The following is a 20280-nucleotide window of genomic DNA, read 5'->3' on the forward strand; positions in this document are numbered from 1 at the left end:
GGGAGAGAGAGAGAGACAGAGAGAGAGAGAGAGAGAGAGAGAGAGAGAGAGAGAGAGAGAGAGAGAGAGAACGAAACAGTAAAATACTCATCTTCTGTAATACTGGATACATGAAGTTATAACCATGGTTTCCACCCTAGTACACACAGTACACACGTGTACAATTTTTATTTTTTATGTATAGGTTTACTGTTACTGTTTATTTATTTAAGTTTATTGTATATTGGCATTTCTACTCATTTGTTTAGGTTGGAATGAACAAATGCGGCACTACAAAGTCAATATAAAACGGATTTCCCCTGTTTTTGTATGTGTAAGTAAACCAATCAGTCTGATAATCTGCTGCATGAATGTTAATGTATTAAGTAAGGGATAATGTGCAGCCAGCCAGTCTCTATTGCAAAATAACCCACGAAAGGGTGGTCAGGACCCAGATGCAAAGTAGAGGGGTTATTTTGTGATACTGCCTGGCTGGCTGCACATTATCCTGCTCATTAGATAGCTACTTACTAAATAACATAATACAATGAGACATCCTTTAAAATTATTTTATAACTAGTATGGAACCAGGTAAACCAGGGGGAGAAGTCGTTGACTGTGACAACAGACAGCGGTCATTATTCAGAAGTAACTGACTGCTGATTACCGCTATGAACTAATCAGAATCGAGTATTCCACAGAGCCATGTATTAAAAAAAAGAGGTTTACAGTACCCCTGTACCTTTTTCTCCCTTCCCTATGGCTCCATCGCTCACATGTTGACAGCATCCCAACCAGCTGGCCATGTGTAACATACAGTGGGGATAACCCATTATGTATATACTGTATATTTTTACACACACATTCCCTTTTTATTTTTTACTCCAGCCCTCAAATGATAATCTCATGCTGCTCAGGTTGACAGACTGGCCGTGAGAGCCAGAAATGGCAAACCCATTAGGAGTTCGGATCAGGAGTTGGGGTGAGGTACAGGTTGAGATATGGAGGGAAATTAGTTTAATTATGTTGCACCCTGTATAAACACCGCAAGTGAAACCCTTCAGTGGACAGCAGGATTTCCCCAGCTGTCTAGTGTTAGGGTTAGAATACACTTTTACAAGTAAATCCCTAGAAACAAAATAAACAGCAACCTTTGAGTGAAAATGTTATGTGCAAGAAAATTGTTCAGACCTATGTCATTAAAAATGATCAGATACCAGGATATGTCAAATTCAGCAGATGACAGCGATTGATTGTGGGTTCGCATCGTGGCAGTTTAACTAGTCGCAATGTTGGGGGAAAATCAAATTAAACAGAAAGCCATTGCAAGTTTTTTCCAGTTGGAAAATATTAGAGGCAAAAGGCCAATCCAGTCTAAATCAGCTGGGGATGTTAGGGGAACAGGTTACCGCACAAGCAGCACTGCCTCCCGAACCGTTGCAGTGACACCAGCTAAGCCTTCACAAAGGCACCCCCTTTCCTCGAATTTTCAAAGTATTCATGTAGGGATGTTTACATTTCCCAATATTCTTGAATTCCTGCTGTTGTTTAGCAAGGTCCAAAATGGACTTCTATCGACCAACACAAAATAATGAAGTATACTGTATATATACATACACACAGTGTTGGGGTCGTTACTAAAATAAAGACCCCAACCTGGGTAGGTTGCAGTTGCACTGCAGCAGAGACGGAGCAGCAGTGTCAAGAATGAGCAACTTGTGGGATGCAGATATAGAAATGCAAGTTACGAGTTAAGACATACTCCAATCAGCCACAACATTAACACCACTAATAACCACTAATATTGTGTAGCTACCCCTCATGCCGCTTAAACAGACCTGACCCATCGAGGGATGGACTCCACAAGATCTCTGAAGGTGTCCTGTGGTATCTGGCACCAAGATGTTAGCAGCAGATCCTTTAAGTCCTGTAAGTTGCGAGGTGGGGCCCCCACGGATCGGGTTTGTCGTTCCAGCACATCCCACAGATGCTCGATCAGATCGGACCCTAACCTCGGCCATCCACATGATGTAGAAGAAAAGATGATTCATCAGACCAGGCCATCTTCTTCCATTGCTCCATGGTCCAGTTCTGACGCTCACATGCCCATTGTAGGCGATTTCAGCGGTGGACAGGGGTCAGCATGGACACTCTGACCAGTCTGCGGCTACGCAGCCCCATATGTAGCAAGCTGCAATGCGCTGTGTGTGTTTTCTATCATAGCCAGCAATAACCTTTTCAGAAATTTGTGCTCCAGTTGTTCTTCTGTGGGGTCGCACCAGAAGGGCTAGGCTTCTCTCCCCACGCGCATCAATGAGCCCAGGTCACCCATGACCCTGTCACTGGTTCACCAGTTGTCCTTCCTTGGACCACTTTTGGTAGGTACTGACCACTGCATACCAGGAACACCCCACAAGACCTGCCAATTTGGAGATGCTGTGACCCTGTCGTCTAGCCATCACAATTTGGCCCTTGTCAAAGACACTGCTTCCAACAAATCCACATGAAGAACTGACTGTTCACTTGCTACCTAATTTATCCCAATCCTGGGCAGGGTCATTGTAATGAGATGATCAATGTCATTCACTTCACTTGTCAGAAGTTTTAATGTTGTGGCTGACCGGTGTAATTGTTTGATTAGTGGCAGTTTCGCCTACCAACGGCCACCTAAGTTGCATTTTCAGGGACCTCAGACAACGGGTTGAGCTCAGAGACGCAGACAACGGGGTTGTAGACAACCCAGGTTATTGTAGAGAGAGGGCTAGTGGGAATAAGCCAGATGGAGATATCTCATGACAGGGGCTCCTGTCCTGAGTGTGTGTGGGGATGGGGGTTTTACCTGTTGCTCATTAGACCAACCAACGAGCACAAGGAGCACCTGATCCTGGATCCCTAATAACCAAGACCCAGGTCAGGTGTGGCTGCTCAAAGCACACCATCCCCACACCACATACCCCCGACACCAAACTGAGGCCAGAGGGAATACCTGGCCGAAACTACCCCACCAAGCAGCCTAAAACACAGACTCTGAAACAGGGTTTCTATACCTGCAAAGAACAGACTCTGACACAGGGTTCCTATACCTTAAATAATAAAACACCGGAGCTGGGGCCTCGGGCTGCTGTGCTGGCTGGTGAAGGCGTGGCCAGTTCTGGCTGTTGCGGGGGCTGCTTGGAAGGGTGGCCTGACTGATGGATGGTCCATGCAGTGGCTGCTGGGCCGGAGGAGCTACTGTAGCTGCAGGCGGTTACTTGTGGTGGTGGCTGCGACTGCTTCTCCCCCCTCTCCCTCCGTCAGACCCCCTGGGTGCTGCTGCTGTCAGTCGGAAGAAGGTTGGTGCTGGGGCCGCCCGGTGACCCGCTGGCTTCTTCGGACTGCCCCTCTGTGCCAGGGAGTCCCTGTTCAGGCGCCAGTGTGGCATTTTCGCCTACCACCCACCACCCAAGTTGGGTTTTCAGGGACCGCCAGCACACAGAAACACAGACAACAGGATTGTAGACACACCAGTTCATTGTAGAGAGAGGGCTAGTTGGAATAAGCCCAGGAGCAGATGGAGATGTCTCATAACAGGGGCTCCTCTCCTGAGTGTGTTTGGGGATGGGGGTCTTACCTGTTACCAACAAACGAGCAACAGGTATGCAGCCACTCTGATCCTGGGCCCCAATTACCTAGAACCAGGACAGGTGTAGCCGCTCAAACCACACCATCCCCACACCACAGATGTCATTACTGAATTTAGAATTTAGTTACATTTCTGCGATTACAGTAACACATTACTTTGTAGATTTATTTATTTATTTATGTATCTATTTATTTATTTATTTTTTTTTTTTTTTGTTTGTTTGTTTGTATGAAAATAAGGTACTACATCTTTATAAAACTGCAGGTTTTGGGTTAGGGTTAGGTCATGGAGAAGACCTAGGGTTAGGTTGTGGTTAGGGTAGGTTTGGTTAGGTTTGGTTGGTGTTAGGTAATGGAGAATACATGGGGTTGGATTGAGTTGGGGTTAGGTTGAGTTGGGGTAGGTTTAGTTAGGTTTGGTTAGGGTTAGTTCATGGAGAAGACAATGGGTTAGGTTGGGTTGGGTTGGGGTTAGGTTAGGTTGGGAGTTTTTGGGTTGCTACACTTTTATAATAATTGTAAACTGTAGTCATGCTTAATAATTGTGTGTTGTGCCCAGATCAGCCTTACTTATTTCCTGGGGGAAACCCCGCACGGGTTTGAGTTTTTTCTTGTTGTTTATTATGCTTCTTCCTTCTTCTAGCTGGGCCAGAGTCCTTGCCCAGCCAACCTGTGATTAATTTTCCTATGTTTAGCTTGACCTCTATACGAAGGCCATCTTGATGGAACAGCAGACAAACTGGCCAGTCGAATACAACCGGCTTGCCAAGATCTATCCTTTGTTTGTAGAATACGAAAAAATCTGAAGACAGACCTCTGTTTGCATTGGGGTGACTCACCAGACTCAAGACTCGGGCACAATCAATCAAATGTGCGCGAAGAATCCCCCCCCGAAACCTCGCCTGCGGTGCCATCACCTGTCAGGGCGTTTTCTACCTGGGCTCAAACAGATCACCCAGCCAAGGCGACACAGCCACACCCATGCTGATGCCCACAGACACTCAGACACGCTGCAGCTAAAACACATCAACCAACAAAGGCGCGGCCCTTTTGAGAGCCTTCGAAAAACTGAATTGGTACAAATCTTCGATGGCCTCTTAAAGACTGACAGACTAATATATTGTCTTGTTTAATTAGAGGCAGCTGAAGCTGATCGTCCAAGGCTTCTGCTGCGTTTCATTGAAGTCGTAACTCGACAACTCAGACCTCCTACATGCGAAAGTGCAAAGGGGCCATTTAAGTCGGAAACTCGGGGCCAGGTCGCTTGAGTCCAAGTTTGCAACCCATAACAGACCTGACGTCACGGCAACATGGTGCCGCACAATGTTAAGAGTGAACAAAGATTGATCTAAACTACTCTGACCTTATATTAAATATACTTTTTTATGTTATGTTTACATACATTTGTAGCTTATAGAGTTAAAAATAAATCTACTGTGGGCATCCATGTTTTCCAGAACAGAAGCGATGGAACGCATTAAGTTAAAAGTAGTCAAAATAGACAATGACAATAAATGTAATCGCAATCTAAGAAATACATACAGGTAGCTGCACTCACAAGTGCACTCATTCTCTCCAAAAACATGAGAGGACGGATTACTTAACCCCATTGTAACACTACACACCAAAATTAAAATAATGCACTACAACTTCTCCAAATTGATACCTTTGGGTGACATTGTTGCTAGAATGTGTATCAATAGCTTGTTGGAAACAGCAATTTGAACCTTTGTCAGCGCCGCACAAGGCGGCACTTTGTGCTCCGTGTTCAACAAAGGCCTTCTGCATGGTAACACCCAGATCAGAGACATGCAGTATTTCCAGCTTTCAGACTGACAGGTTTGTGTAATCCGACACGCTGTCACAGAGGTCAGGAGAGGAGAGAGAGGAAGAACGACAGAGAGACATGAAAGTCAAAGAAAGAAAGGCAGTAAAAAAAAAAGGGGGGGGGGGGCTGAAACACAGCTCACCCCAGCTCTCACCACTGCACAAAGCCGGGGGGACATGCTGTATCTCTCCCCGCTTTCCAAAAAGCTTCATACTTTCCGTGAGACTTTTCCTTTCCAAGAAAATCCAAATCCAGCGGCGCAGCGATTCTTCCCATTTTTAGAAGAATGATGAAAGTCAGAAAAATGTGGGGACGGGATGTGCGTGAGAAAGGAAGAGCGACAGGCAAAGGGACCTTCCCCCTTTTGTCAGATGAACGAAACTCAGATGGACATACAGACCAGAGAAGAGACAGACATGTAAGCCTGTCACAATAACTACTTTTGTCAGACGATATATTGTCCCAGAAATAATTGCGACAATTTATATTATTGTTATGTTAAAAAAAAAAAAATTCCACTGATATAATGATAATATAATAGCATAATTATGCAAGTACACCCTTTCTAATAGTAATGACCTTTTAATTCTTAAGAATATTCAGAAATTGTAATGTGAAAAAATATTAAAATATCCGAAATAAATAAAACATGAAATAAAAAAATAAATACTAAAACAAAAACACACAACCAAACAATAAATAAAATGGACTCCCGAGTAACACGTCGTCTTCACCTGGTTGTGTTGGGGTGCATGTGTGTGTGTGTGTGTGTGTGTGTGTGTGTGTGTGTGTATGTGTGTGAGTGAGTGTGTGTGTATGTGTGTGAGTGTGTGTGTGTGTGTGTGTTTGAATGTGTGTGTGTGTGTGTGTGTGTGTGTGTGTGTGTGTTTGTATGTGTGTGTGTGTGTGTGTGTGTGTGTGTGTGTGTGTGTGTGTGTGGAGGAGCTGCCTGAGCCCCGCCCACGGTGAAACTCCGACACAGAGAGCAGACAGAAGCAGCGCGACCAGAAATTACCGCAAAATGTGTCTCAGCACCATTTTGTTTTTTTTGTTCTGTTCATTTGGCTCAGTTACATTCATTTGTAAAATGGTTTACACAACGCAAGTAATACATTATTTATTTGTGGATTTTGAAATACATTTACGATGAAACATACCATTGCCAAATATTTCAATAACTTCAAATATAAGTAGTAGTTATGGATATGAAAAAAAACTGATTGATGTTACGAACCGCAGAAAGCAGCAAGTCGTTTAGATTGTAAATTCCCACATGACTTGAACGCAGCATCTATAGGAGTAAATACTCAGCCAGGGCCTATGATCGTGGTCACTGTGAAAACTCCTAAAGATAAGGAAGAGATCGAGATTTCAGAGGATTCTTCTGTCACTTAGGTACTGTTTAGGTTTCGTCACGTCGGTACTTGGAGCAGCGGTGTCGCTCGCCGGCGCTGTGAAAAAAACGCTTACTGTCGGCGAAAAAAAACGCTTCTTATAATGGAAGGGAAAACCCTGCTGCTTATTCTGGCATCATGTTGGCTAAAATGTTGCCGACATTGTTATGTAAACAAACATGCATGTAAACACAACGGGGAATTATGGAGGTCAGAAAAATGATCGCAGTCATGTCCGCAAAATCGTACGATCAGGCGATATAGTAATTATCGGACATGGAGACCGAGACTGAGTGGGTGTGCGTGGTTGTGCGGAGTGCGAATGGGCCTCACCCTGTCTCATCCTGCTGGAATCCCTCCAGCTCGTCCCGCTGCTCGGCCAGCGAGGCCTCGAGGTCCAGATAGGTGCCATTGTGGGACAGCTGCAGCGCACAGTCATCGAGCTGCAGAGAGGAAGAAGGGGCCGAGTCAGTCCTTCCACTGCCACACATCCATATTTACATCCATGCACACTGAGTCATTCACACAATAATGGGATGGAGGCAAGCGGAAAGTAACTGAAGGAAACTGAATGTAGTTAAATTCAATGCGATGTAATTGAGTCAAGCTGAGTTGAGTCGGACTCCAGTTTAGCTCAACTCGGTTCTATTCAATTCAGTTGAAAAGGAGAGAGTTCAACTGAGCTGAGTTCAATCAGAGCGAAATGAATTGAACAAAATGAAATTGAATGAAAAAAGGATCGGGTAGAATCGAATCAAACCGAACTTAATTGAACTGAATCAAAACTGTACTTCTTTGAAGTGACTTCATTTGAATTCAATGGTATCTACTTATGAAGACTACTCTAAAATGCTGTTACTTCCAAACAAGCGACCCAAGTCCCAAATTAAATACTATCCATAGACAAGGTGTGACACACAATTTCAGCACGGCCGAAATAGCGCCAGTCTCCTGATCCGATGTTTTGGTTGGGTTTTTTTTTATGCTCCATCAAAATGTGCTTCACACCCTTCTTTAAAATAATTGTGTGTCGGTAAAAACAATGAGGGTTTACAGTGCGGCTTTAGAACAAGGGAGTGCACGCCGCAGTAGTGGCCCCGGTGCACGGAGCCATCTGTGGCACAGTTCTGTATTCGGTAATACAAAGCTATTAGACAGAATTAACTGGCAACGCAACCCAGGGGGAAGGATGGAGAGAGACAGAGAGAGAGAGAGAGAGAGAGAGAGAGAGAGAGAGTAGTAGTACATTTGGCTTAAGTTTCGTAGCCAGCCGTGAAAAATTAGACATTGTAATTTGTGACCGTTTGTGAACGCCGCGCGGCAGTGAAAGGGTGCAAAACCTGCCCGTGATAACTGAGATGAAAGGTGGAGAAATCGAGCGGTAGCACAGGCTGGAAGGCAGGTCGTAGAAAGGATTGTTCCCTCTCCCGCAGGTTCATTGGTTTACATCGGCAGACATAAAACAACTACATCTTCATCCAACCGGGGAATAACGCCAGCTAACTGCGCACGTCAGAATTGACCCTCTAAGGCAGGGAACCTATGGCTCGCGAGCCAATTATGGCCCTTTCGATGACGGTATATGGCTCGCAGACACTTTTGGGCTAAAATTTTTCATCGCAATTAACAAGTAATAAATAATTATTCTGTGTCATTTTAAAGGAAAACAGGTAAGAGAAATTACAATTTTGAAAATAAAATTCAAAATATAAATGTGCCGCACAAAGGGGCGTGGTGAAGCACCGGCTGCGGACCACAGAAAGTCTCCTGTAGTCATTCAAGGCTCGTTTTAGAGAATTTCGTGAGCGTTCCATTCTTTTTAAATTCATCACTCATCCACACAAGTGTGCAGTGGACAAAGCCGACCTGACATGCATCCCCGGGGTCTGCATCAGAGACTTTGAGCTGGAAGTTGCTGAGCTGAAGGCTTCAGGACATGTGGGTACGTAAGTTCAAGTCACTGAATGGAGAGCTGGAAAGACTTGCGCGAGCAGAGCTGGCAAGTGAACACAAGTGGACAGAAATGGAAAAAAACGTCAACATGTACGTATGTGACAAATAATCTCATGAACTTGAACCTGAACTTGAACCTGAAGACCAGCTGAGCTTAGCTACAGTATAACAACAATATTATTAAGAAGAATAAAGAGACATTTATTATATATAGCGCTTTTTTAAGTACTCAGAGATGTGTTATACGTTAAAAATGTATGCCTTACTTAAGAAATACATGCATTAAGTTGCATTCAATTTTATTAAATATTATATGGCTCACAAGGAAATACATTTTGAAATATTTGGCTTTAATGGCTCTTCCAGCCAAAAAGGTTCCCGACCCCTGCTCTAAGGCGAGCAAGGGGATATGAGGGGCTGTTTGATTCGGAGAGCAGGTGCAGAGCCATTCATTCAAGATTCAAGATTCAAGAGGTTGTACGTATTTGAATGCGTTTCGTAATGGATCACGGGTTTGGAAACAGCTGCGAGGGGAAGGAGCTGGCCGGACGGAGGGCAGCAGCTTATAAACAATATCCGGTAACCCAGGACAACGTCACCGTGTTCTTTTGACCGCTGGTACTCCCGGCCCACTATCCGAAACGGAGCATGAGAACGGAGTCAGGGTTCTGTACGTTAGCGTTTCGCACCTCGCTCCGTGTCTGACTAAATCTGGCAACGACACCCCCCCCCCCGCCACACACACACACACACACACACACACACACACACTCCTACCCACACCCACACACACACACGCACACACCCCGCCGCCCATCACTAGTCCAGTGCAGCTGCATGACGACACTTCTGTGACCAGCAGAGAACCTCAAACCCCAAGACCTACACACACAAACACACACACGCAGCAGATACACACTCTTTTTCCATCTCCCTCCCTTCCTCCCTCCCCCTCTCTCTCTCTCTCTCTCTCTCTCTCTCTCTCTCTTCCCCTTTAGGAACAACAAGAAGGACTGACGGACGGGCTCAGAGCCTAAATTTAACCGGGGCTATATTTGCCCTGCTCTGAGTCGGCACGTGGCCAGGAAACGAGGAGGAAGGTGGCGGCTGCGGGACGAAGGGAGCACCAGGGGGCACGGAGGGATGACAAAAACTAGTCTAAGGGTAGACCGCCTCGATGTTACACGCGATAACAATTTATATTTATATATATATATATATATATATATATATAAAAAAGTGTTTTGGACTGCTCAGTAAGCATATTCATTAGTTCCAAGATGTCTGTTTGCCTCATGCCTGTGAGTTTGCCTGTAGTTTGCTGTCAAAACACACAAAATGAATCAAAAGATGAATCAATTACAGAAATAAGCACCAGTTGGAGCCTTAGAACGCTGACTTGCTGCCACTTGCAGCTACTTCCAATGAGCCACTCGGAGCCTTGGTTGGCCTCAGACTAATGAGCTGCTAACTGGAATCGTGCACGCTGGGGAGGTGTGGGGTGGGGGGGTTAATCGTACCCTGTCCCAGTGCCCTGGTTCTTAAAGACGGGGTAGACAAAGCACCTCTCACGTCTAATCCGTCGCCATTGTTCAGCAAATTTGACCCATGCGAGGCCAACCCAATGCCCCACATCATTGCGCCATCACGCTCCATGTCAGCTGTTGATTACGTCGTGCCTAAAAAGCGCAGGCCGAGGCTTTTCTCCGCTCTTTAAAAAAAAAATAAACCCAGAACTGCTTCACAGATGTTCCAAAAGTGAACCCCGTTCCAACTCCTGCTCCGACTACAACTCCCCACCTCTGCCACCTTTTCATTTGTTTATCTCCACGTTAGTCAGACAGATCTACAAGCCCCCCCCCCCCCCCCCACCGGCTGTAAGACTATATCTTCAAAGGGCAACAATACTACAGGGTGGCTTCTCACTTTCCAAACACGGTTTGTCAGGGCAATAGGAGTAATAACAAAACAGAACACACACTACTTTTGCTGGACAGACGCCAGAGAGCAAGAGCACGCGCGAGAGAGAGAGAGAGAGAGAGAGAGAGAGAGAGAGAGAGAGAGAGAGAGAGAGAGAGAGAGAGAGAGAGAGAGAGGCGAGGTGAGGTGGCTCCAGGAAAGGGACCCGCGAAAAAAACCATCCCCAATGAAAACTCCACTCGGGGGCAAGGGAAAGACTTAGCGGCTGTTTCTCTTGACTTGACACTTATTTAATCAAGTTCTCTCAGAAGAGGAAAGGGAGGTAAGGGAATAATTACTTCCACTTAAAACAACACAAAGCCCGTCGGCGTTTCTCGGCGGGTCGATCGTTTAACGAGACCTTTACGTAACCGAGGCGGTGGGTTTTGAAGAACGACGAGGGGTGTGTTGTACGGAGGCAGTGAAATGTCTCTGTGGCCCTGATGGAAACTCTTTGGTAAAGGAATAACAGTTGTATGGGAGAGAGATGGGGACTCATCGTCTCCACAAAAACTGCTTCGCTGGCGGTGAAGCACAAATCTCCTGCGCTGAGCTGGACGTGACGGCCAATTCTCCTTGGCTAGAATCAAGGAACAGCATCTCCATCAGTTAACCCCTAGGACTGGGTACAAAACTCCAAGCTATTTTCTACCAATACGATATGGCTTCATTCAAAGCTCCAGCGACTGGGTCCAAATCTCATCCCTGGTCCTGTCTGGGTGTAGCAGTTCTTCCGTGGTTGCGTTGGTGCTCTGGTCTCCTCCGACCACCAAAGACAAGACAAGCAGGGCGGTCCAGTCAGAGACTCTAAACTGTCCATAGATTGTCCAATGTGTGCGACCCTGCAATGGCCTGGCGTCCCGTTCAGTCCCGTCAGTCGCCCTCAGACCTTTTCCATTCATCTGTTGGGATTTGTGCCTGTGAGGCGGTAACTCCCGTTGAAGCCAACAGCACATGAAAACACGTCTTCCAAAGTCAATCGAAAGGCATTCTCTTCCAATGATGTCGGGATAGTTGGGATTTTTAGGTCAGAGATGCTGAAAACAACCGACATGCGGGGATGAGGGCCAATGGGACCCTGACTGGCATTGGCAGTTCTAGGCATGCCCCCCCCCCATGGATTAGAAAGCGTTTCAAGTTCGTATCGGTTCGAGAGACAGCAGGAAGTGATGCTGAGTTCCACGGGAATGTTCACCGGTCACCACGAGCCAGATGACTGTCAGATTCACCTGCACAAAGTAGGCTCAGGTTTCCTGTGTGTGTGTGTGTGTGTGTGTGTGTGTGTGTGTGTGTGTGTGTGTGTGTGTGTGTGTGTGTGTGTGTGTGTGTGTGTGTGTGTGTGTGTGTGTGTGTGTGTGTGTGTGTGTGTGTGTGAGAATTGGTACATGTGCAGATAGGTGGTGGAGGAGGAGGAGGAGCTGGAGGAGGAGGAGGAGGAGGAGGAGGAGGAGGAGGAGGAGAAACCTGGCGGAGGAGGCCAGGAAAACCGCCGAAGCCAATGTGAGGAGAACAAAGTGTCAGAGAGATCCAGGCCACAGCCACAGGAATCCTGGGACAAGTGACCTATACTTTTAACATCCAGCCCAGCGAGCCAACCGGAGGTCTCAGAGGGCCTCGGTCGTCGCGGCGTAATAACAGAGTCAGAGGAAAAGAGCATTTCTAGAGGTGGTGGAGAGAGGAAAAGGCCAGACAAAAAGACAGGGATACAAAAATAGACAGTTGTAGGGCTTGAGACCCAACATCGACCCTTGGCCAGGGTCGACAGTTTTTCACAGGATCCATTCTTCATCCTCTACATTTTCATTTTAATGTAAATTCTCTAAAGCCACATCTTACTAAAGTATTGGGCCGCTCTTGTACTCTAATGTGAACCAACTTACTAAACACCATCAGGGGCAGTGCCATCTGCCCGTGCATGTATAGGCTGTAATCATGAGCTCCCTGAGCCCAGGGCCATTTTTCATTTGTTTTGCGGCTTTCAGAGAAGGTCTGTGAAAGGGCTGCTGGTCTGGGAAACCACTCTGTTGTTGTTGAACACGTTGGACAACCACTGCTCACTTCCTGCCTTAAATTTATATATATAAAAAAAAACATATGCAACTGAATCTGTAACGTTTATTGGTGCATTTAGACCGAAATTCATGGAGAAACGCCGTGAGATAATCTGCAGAGGCCTCGGTGGTGGCGGTGGTGGTGACCACCTGTCGCTGGACATGAGCAGCAAGTTCCCAGTGTCACAATAATACACCTCAAGCAGCCGGGCTGGTCCTGCCACTTCCACTTTATTGGTTTGGTCAATTCATTGAATGATATTCGTTTATGATATTGTAATTATTGAATTACATTTGTCTCCTGGGGCTCCCATGAAAATGAATGTTCTACAGTATTTATAGGAGAATCTCCTCCCACCATGTTATTATAATGATGATAATAATAACACTGCCACGGTGTCCCCTTACCTTGTGCGGAGCCCTGAGCAGCCTGTGGACCCCTGCGATCTGGTTGATGAGGGGGATGTCCTCCCGGAAGGTGTACAGTGGGGGTCGGGTGGGCTCCGGGAAGTTGGTGCTGTTGAACGGATCGGTGTCGTCTAAGAATTGAACCCGGCAGACGAGCGTGGCCATGGTGCGTCCATGCACGGGGGCTCCGCCGCTGGGGGGGGGGGGGGCGGGGGGGTTCCGAGAACTGAGCCCGTCCGCACGGTGTTCCTTCTGCCGCTCCTCTGCCGCGTGGTACTTACTCCTTCTGCCGCTGCGCTCTCCCACTACCGCGCGGCGTTCCTTCCTTCCGCGCCGTGGTCCCCGGACTGACCGTAACTACAACAAAAGCACCGGGTTGCCAAGTGAGACGCTGCTTCGTTTGTCTGTTTGCTACTTGACCTGTTTGTTTGTTTGTTTTTAACCGGTGAAATATAAGATCCATACACACATTCCATCATTCATGTCTTTGGTTTTTCCTCCGCATTTTTCGACTTTTTTTTAAATTGTATTCCATTTAAAGACATTTCAATTAAGTGTTTTTTTTTTTTATGTGGAGACTTTTTCTTTTGCCACCTGTCTGTTTGTGAAGCACTTGGTGACAGCGTGTTTGTTTGTAAATAAAGCTTTACTTACCCCGGTGTCTCCTCCGCCGATGATCCCCCAGGAAGTCCCGACGTCAATATTCTTTATTCCCAGCCGCTGGGGCTGAAAAGGACGCGCGGCCCGGGCTCGGCGGCTCGGAGAGCGGGTCGAGGGGATCGGGACAGCTCGGGACAGCCGGTCTGCTGTCTGACAGAGGGCAGATCCATCCCTCTCCCTCCCCTCTCCCTCTCTCTCTCTCTCTCTCTCTCTCTCTCTCTCTCTCTCTCTCTCTCTCTCTCTCTCTCTCTCTCTCTCTCTCTCTCTCTCTCTCTCTCTCTCTCTCTCTCTCTCTCTCTCTCCTCTCTCTCTCTCTCTCTCTCTCTCTCTCTCTCTCTCTCCTCTCTCTCTCTCTCCCTCCCTCCCTCCCTCCCTCCCTCCCCTCTCCACCCCGCCCTGCGGTTTTACTGGGCGGCAGCGCAACGACGGGATTCAGAGACAAGTGGGGGTCTTGAATCTTCGGCAACACCGACCCCGTGTGGTCAGCGAAAGAAGAAGCAGAGCGAAGAGAAACACGAAAATGTGGACCGTGTCGTCGATTTTTGCTGAAAGATTTGCTGAGATGTAGCTTGGGGGTTAAACCACAGGGCGGACAATTATAGGCATTTATTATCAGCATTACGGGCCGGGCCCCCTTAGAATGCTTGGCTCTGGCTCAATTGAAAAACCCCAATCAACAGTGGGAAACGTTTACAAGGTCGAGGAGCTTGAATGCAAACAAATGAACTGACTTGTTTAGTTATGTCTCGAAAGCTGTGCAGCGTTAGATTTGAGGCTCATGCATGATCTTGGGACAGCATTTGATTCATAAAAAACAGACTGTTTATGTGCTTGTAACACAGACAAGGACCCTATGGATATTGAACAAGGCCAAACACAACACCTATTACCCACAGACACAAAGTTCACCGTCTCACATTCTTACCCCTCTAAGTCCTTTTAAATACCATGAACTTCCAATTTTACCACCTGCATTTAGATGGCAGATTGATATGATATCTAAAAATCAACCACTGGATTGGTTACATATACTTTACTGGGAGGGTTTAGATAAGAAGAGATAAAGGGAGGATGCAGGTAAAAAAAAACTGGGCGATAGATTGGACGTAACCTCCTTTATTGTTATCATTGTTATCAAAGTGGATGTGCATTGTCCATGTCCATGTGCAGGTTATTTTTTTCCTAAGAATTCTGGAATAAGTTACATTTAAGGCCTGGAGATTTGTGCTGTGTTTCTGAGTGTGCATTTTATTGTGGGGCTACTAGCACTCATTTCATCACCTATCTTCTACCTTTCAAAAAAAGTCTCATCCCAACAGTTTTCAACCCATTGGTCTTTAAGCCAATATAATAATATGTTGTAATAAAATCAGCACTATTTCATATCATAAATAAATTACTAGAGGATATTGTTTTACTTATTGGGCGATAATATGCATACCTATCAGTTCGGGATAGTTTTTTATCACAAGCTCCATTCCGTCCTGAACTCTGCGCTGAATACTAGTTCCACCAAAATGTTAGTATTTGAGAATTATTCGAGTGTAGTAGTTTATATACTGTACAAAAATTCCCTGCATTACAAGTTGGTATTCAGAGTAAGTTTTAGTCTGGCATTTCCAAGAAATGGCATTCATCTTAAATGAAAAAAAAAACGAAATTGACAGAAAAATTACAATTTTGATATCAAATCCATTTCGTTTAAATTATACCCATCCCTGTGAACGTGTGCCCACTTGAGTTGTTTAAATCGAGTGTCGTTGGCGGATCCAAACACTATCAATTATTGGCAGACATGTTAAGCGCCAGCCTATTCCCATCTCCCAGATCACAGGACCTCAGTGATACATACGAAAAGGTGGAGTCATGACAAGGGCAGTCACATACATTACATCTGCGTCATCCGACTAGGACTCCTGACTCCTCTGCAGTCGTACAAAAAACCTATATCGCCTGAATTTAAATCGGCTTCACAGACAAAAAACCATCGGTCTGATAAGAATCTGAAGTCAGCATGCGGCTGGTGCTTCCTAACCCGGGTCTGGACGAGCGGATCCCCTCCCTTCAGGAGCTGGAGAAGATGGAGAAGGAGGAGGCTGGGGACCGACCCAAATGGGACAACAAAGCCCAATACCTGCTCACCTGCGTGGGCTTCTGCGTGGGACTGGGCAACGTCTGGAGGTTCCCTTACCTCTGTCAGAGCCACGGCGGAGGTAGGCTGCTCTGGATGTTAACTCGTCTGTCAATTGGTAAAAAAAGCTAGTTAGTGAGTAAGAAGGGTAGTTAGTAAGTCAAAGACCACCAAGTCGCAAAAAGTGCATCCACTGGCACAGCATTCAATGCATTTTTTGGTATAATTTTTTATATGTTGTGTAGATTTGTCACACGTTGTGTGTGTGTGTGAGAGTGTGTGTGTGTGTGTGTGTGTGTGTTGGTGGATGGGGGGCGGGGGGGTTTGCAATTATGTTCCAATATAAAACCATAATGGGCCATTTAGAAGTTAATATGTGCACTTAAAGAGTGAGCCAGGTTAAATATTAACGTACATGCGTATGGCTGCATCCCACTAAAATTGCCTGTACGTAGGATGGAACCGCCGACTGATGGAGGAAAATGATATACACAAGGTTTACGCTGTCTGGCTAATCCATGACTAAAAATAAGTGATAAAAATTGTAAGCCTCCTAAAAAGAACAAGGCGTCTCGCTTTATAAATTGATGATTTTTGTAATAGCATTATTATTCAAGTTTGAAACAAGACTCAGAACTCAAGACTACGACGTAATAAAAATAAACGCTAAAATGGAATAAATAATGAATCAAAGCAATAATGGTACTGATTAGTGTACGGAAACCAAAGGAGGTTTGCTTATTCTGTTATTGTGACACACAGGTGGTTGTTGTCTGGTTCAGCATTGTTAATATTTCAATATGATTTACAACAGCGGTGTGACATGACCCCTGAACTTCTTCCATTTATCTGTGACGGGCGTTGCCCTGGGCGGCGGCCCATCGATGGCTGCAATCCTGCTCGTCGCTAGATCGATTTAGAATTAAACTGCCATCGCAATCATTAAATCAGTGACACGACTGTATACAAGCATGATTCATGAAAGAAAGTGGGAACAACAGAAAAGCTAGAAATAGGTAAGACGAGAGAATAAAACAAATTAGTGCTACCTCAAAGGAATTCTAGAGCCCAGTGAACTTTCGCCTCAGTGCTGATCTCACCTGCACCATCGTACGTGATAAGGGAGATAATAAATGATCTCCAGATTACCTTTAATCATGGGCGATAAGATGTAGACAGCATTCAACCAGACAAAGATCGGTTGGGAGAAATGGGACAAACCTCAAAAACGATATTGAACAGAGGCTATCGTTACAGAGTCACCGATACCAATGGGAAAGTATTCGACTGTAAGGTCTTAATGGCTTTCCTTGCTATGTTCTTTAATAAGAACAACTCACTGCTATAAGAACTGTAAACTGTATTCTCTTCTGACTGAGTCTACACGGTGTCACAAACATGCTTCATACCACTGTGGGAAAGGGAGTGTCTGTATCTTAATACTTTTGTCAGGTTGTGAGATGACACACAAGCTGCTGTGAAAAGGGACCGAATCATGCTAGTGATCAGTCTTCTCTCATGGTTATTCTCCGTGGTGCGTTCCCCAGGAGCGTTTATGATCCCATTCCTTATCCTTCTGGTCCTGGAGGGCATCCCGCTGTTGCACCTGGAGTTTGCCATTGGTCAGCGTCTCAGGAAAGGCAGTGTTGGTGTCTGGACCGCCATCAACCCTTACCTGGCTGGCGTCGGTGAGTGGTAAAATCCGAGAAGGGCTCGGTTGTCAATGAAGGAGTCGGGGGTGTGAGATGTACAAAAGGACCCAGATAAAGGCCAATGTGTTCATCGACAGTATGTGCGGCCCACAGGGATTTCCTCCATGCTGGTGTCTTTCCTAGTGGGCATGTACTACAACACAATCATTGCCTGGGTGATGTGGTACTTCTTCAACTCCTTCCAGAGCCCCCTGCCGTGGAGCCAGTGTCCGCCCAATGACAACCTTACAGGTGGGCCTGTGCGTCTTCTCAAGCCTCTCAATGGACATTCCATTATAACCTTCTCCGATCTGGTCTAAATGTCACTCTGCTTTCACCCAATGTAGCTCCAGTCTCGGAATGCAAACACAGCTCTGCAGTGGACTACTTCTGGTACAGAGAGACGCTGAACACTTCAACGGCCATCGAGGAGTCTGGGGGTCTGCAGTGGTGGATAGTGCTTTGTCTCCTCGCCGCCTGGACCGTGTTGTACATTTGCTGCATTAGAGGCATTGAGTCCACTGGCAAAGTAGGAAAAGCTGCAAATATGTTTCAAAGAACACTTTTAAATGATCACCTATTATAGCAGAAAGATAAAACAATAGTTTCCTTTCCTTTTTTTTTTTTTAAATCAAGGCTGTCTACATCACCTCCACGCTACCGTACGTGGTCCTCACCATCTTCCTCATCAGAGGCTTGACCCTCAAAGGCTCTTTGGAGGGAATCAAGTTCCTCTTCACACCTGACGTGCGTAAACCATAACTAACTTCATTTATCTTTCCTGGTTATTGGCGTAAAAACAATTCAACTCTGTTGATCATTTTTTTAAATGATTTTAGCTGGATGAGTTGATGAATCCATCCACGTGGTTGGATGCAGGTGCCCAAGTCTTCTACTCTTTCTCTTTGGGATTCGGAGGTCTCATCTCCTTCTCCAGCTACAACTCTGTGCAGTAAGTTGAAACTATGAGGCAGCTGCATGATGTTTTTGTTGCTGACTTTGAGGAATATATGGCATGTGGTGTCTGTCATATTTTCCCTCCCAGTGTCCGCTTTGGAGAAATACATAGAATTTTAGTGTTTTATGACTTAAAAACTTTGACTTGGAGAATAGTTTATATTTTCGTTATCTCTTTTTTCCTTCCAGCAACAACTGCGAACAGGACGCTGTTATCATCTCTGTTATCAATGGCTGTACTTCTATCTTCGCTGCCACTGTTATCTACTCCATCATCGGCTTCAGGGCCACAGAGCGATTTACCGACTGCATCAATGAGTATGTGCTCACAATCTCAAACTATAGAAATGTGAGATTTTTTTGTGAGCCTGCCTCCCTTCATTTCCACTTCCAGAAACATAATTGCACTACTGAACGCCTTTGAGCTCCCCGAAGGAAATATCACACAAGGAAGCTACGACACAACTTTGGAGATACTGAACAGCACTGCCTCCGGGTCGGAGATCATACGGGGACTGGACCTCAACACCTGCAACCTACAGACTTTCCTCAGCGATGTAGGGTCCCAAATCTTCTAAGGAACACATTTGATTGTGGTCAACACGAATCCCTTTTGCTATCTCTGTGAAATGTGTTTGGTCTTCGTGCTGCTCATAAAACGGTCTTTCTCCAGGGCGTGGAGGGAACGGGCCTGGCCTTCATCGTCTTCACGGAGGCCATCACCAAGATGCCCTTCTCCCCTCTCTGGTCCGTCCTCTTCTTCATCATGCTCTTCTGCCTGGGGCTCTCCACCATGTTTGGCAGCGTAGAAGGAGTGGTGGTCCCCTTGCAGGACATGAAGATCGTCCCCAAGACGTGGACCAAAGAGGTCCTCACGGGTAATTGCCACACCGGTTAAAGTAATCGTCCACTGAGTAACAGGAAGGCTTTTGATGGGGAAGCTTTGAAAATAACAAAACGTTTGGGCATTTTCAGGAATCGTATGCCTGACATCCGTCTTGATTGCACAAATCTTTGCCTTGCGGTCTGGCAGCTACTGGTTGGCGTTGTTTGACAGCTTTGCTGGCTCCATTCCCCTGCTGGTGATTGCCTTCTGTGAGATGATGGCAGTAGCCTACCTATATGGAATAGACAGGTAGACCCTGCTTTCAAGGAAGTTTAACATAACATAGGAGTATGAGGTGATTCATGAGGTTCAATTATACTATTTACTTTTTACAGGTTCAACGAGGACATTGAGTTTATGATCGGACACAAGCCCAACATCTTCTGGCAGGTCACCTGGAGGGTGGTCAGCCCCTTGGTTGTCCTCGTCATCTTTATTTTCTACTTTATCACCAAAGTCAGTGCCAGTCCGACATACATCGCCTGGGATCCCAGCTCGGTATGGGAAGCAATAAATAGCTGTTGACTCAATGTTAAAAACAAACGAAAATCTGTACATTTTGGGTGTCCATAGGATGATTTCCCCAAGTTGGAGGTGCTGCTCTATCCCAGCTGGGTCTACGTGATCATCCTCCTCCTGGCTGGGGTTCCAAGCCTCATGGTTCCAGGAACGGCGTTATACAGACTGCTCAAGAGATGCTGTTGCAGAAAAAGCACCCCGGATAACAAGTGCAATACAATCTCTGCATTGCAGCCACAATGA

General features: G+C 46.0%; 2 protein-coding genes across 2 annotated transcripts in view; one reads left to right on the forward strand and one right to left on the reverse strand.

The window, feature by feature from the left end:
* Positions 1-14030, reverse strand: part of fhod3a (formin homology 2 domain containing 3a) — a 64398-nt gene extending 50368 nt beyond the window's left edge. The window contains 3 exon segments of the mRNA XM_080000123.1: positions 7156-7265; positions 13194-13550; positions 13848-14030. Of these exon segments, the coding sequence (XP_079856249.1) occupies positions 7156-7265; positions 13194-13358 (275 nt within the window). The 5' untranslated portion in view covers positions 13359-13550; positions 13848-14030.
* A 1837-nt stretch (positions 14031-15867) lies between these two features.
* On the forward strand, positions 15868-20280 carry LOC307244950 (sodium-dependent neutral amino acid transporter B(0)AT1-like; the record flags this gene model as incomplete). Its single annotated transcript, XM_080020357.1, has 12 exons — positions 15868-16066; positions 17532-17672; positions 17790-17927; positions 18023-18204; positions 18312-18422; positions 18515-18627; positions 18822-18950; positions 19027-19189; positions 19306-19510; positions 19608-19767; positions 19854-20016; positions 20092-20280. The coding sequence occupies 12 exons, from the start codon at positions 15868-15870 to the stop codon at positions 20278-20280; spliced, it is 1893 nt and encodes a 630-aa protein (XP_079876483.1).

This window comes from Zeus faber (genome assembly GCF_960531495.2).
Source record: "Zeus faber genome assembly, chromosome: 1".
Lineage (NCBI taxonomy): Eukaryota > Metazoa > Chordata > Actinopteri > Zeiformes > Zeidae > Zeus > Zeus faber.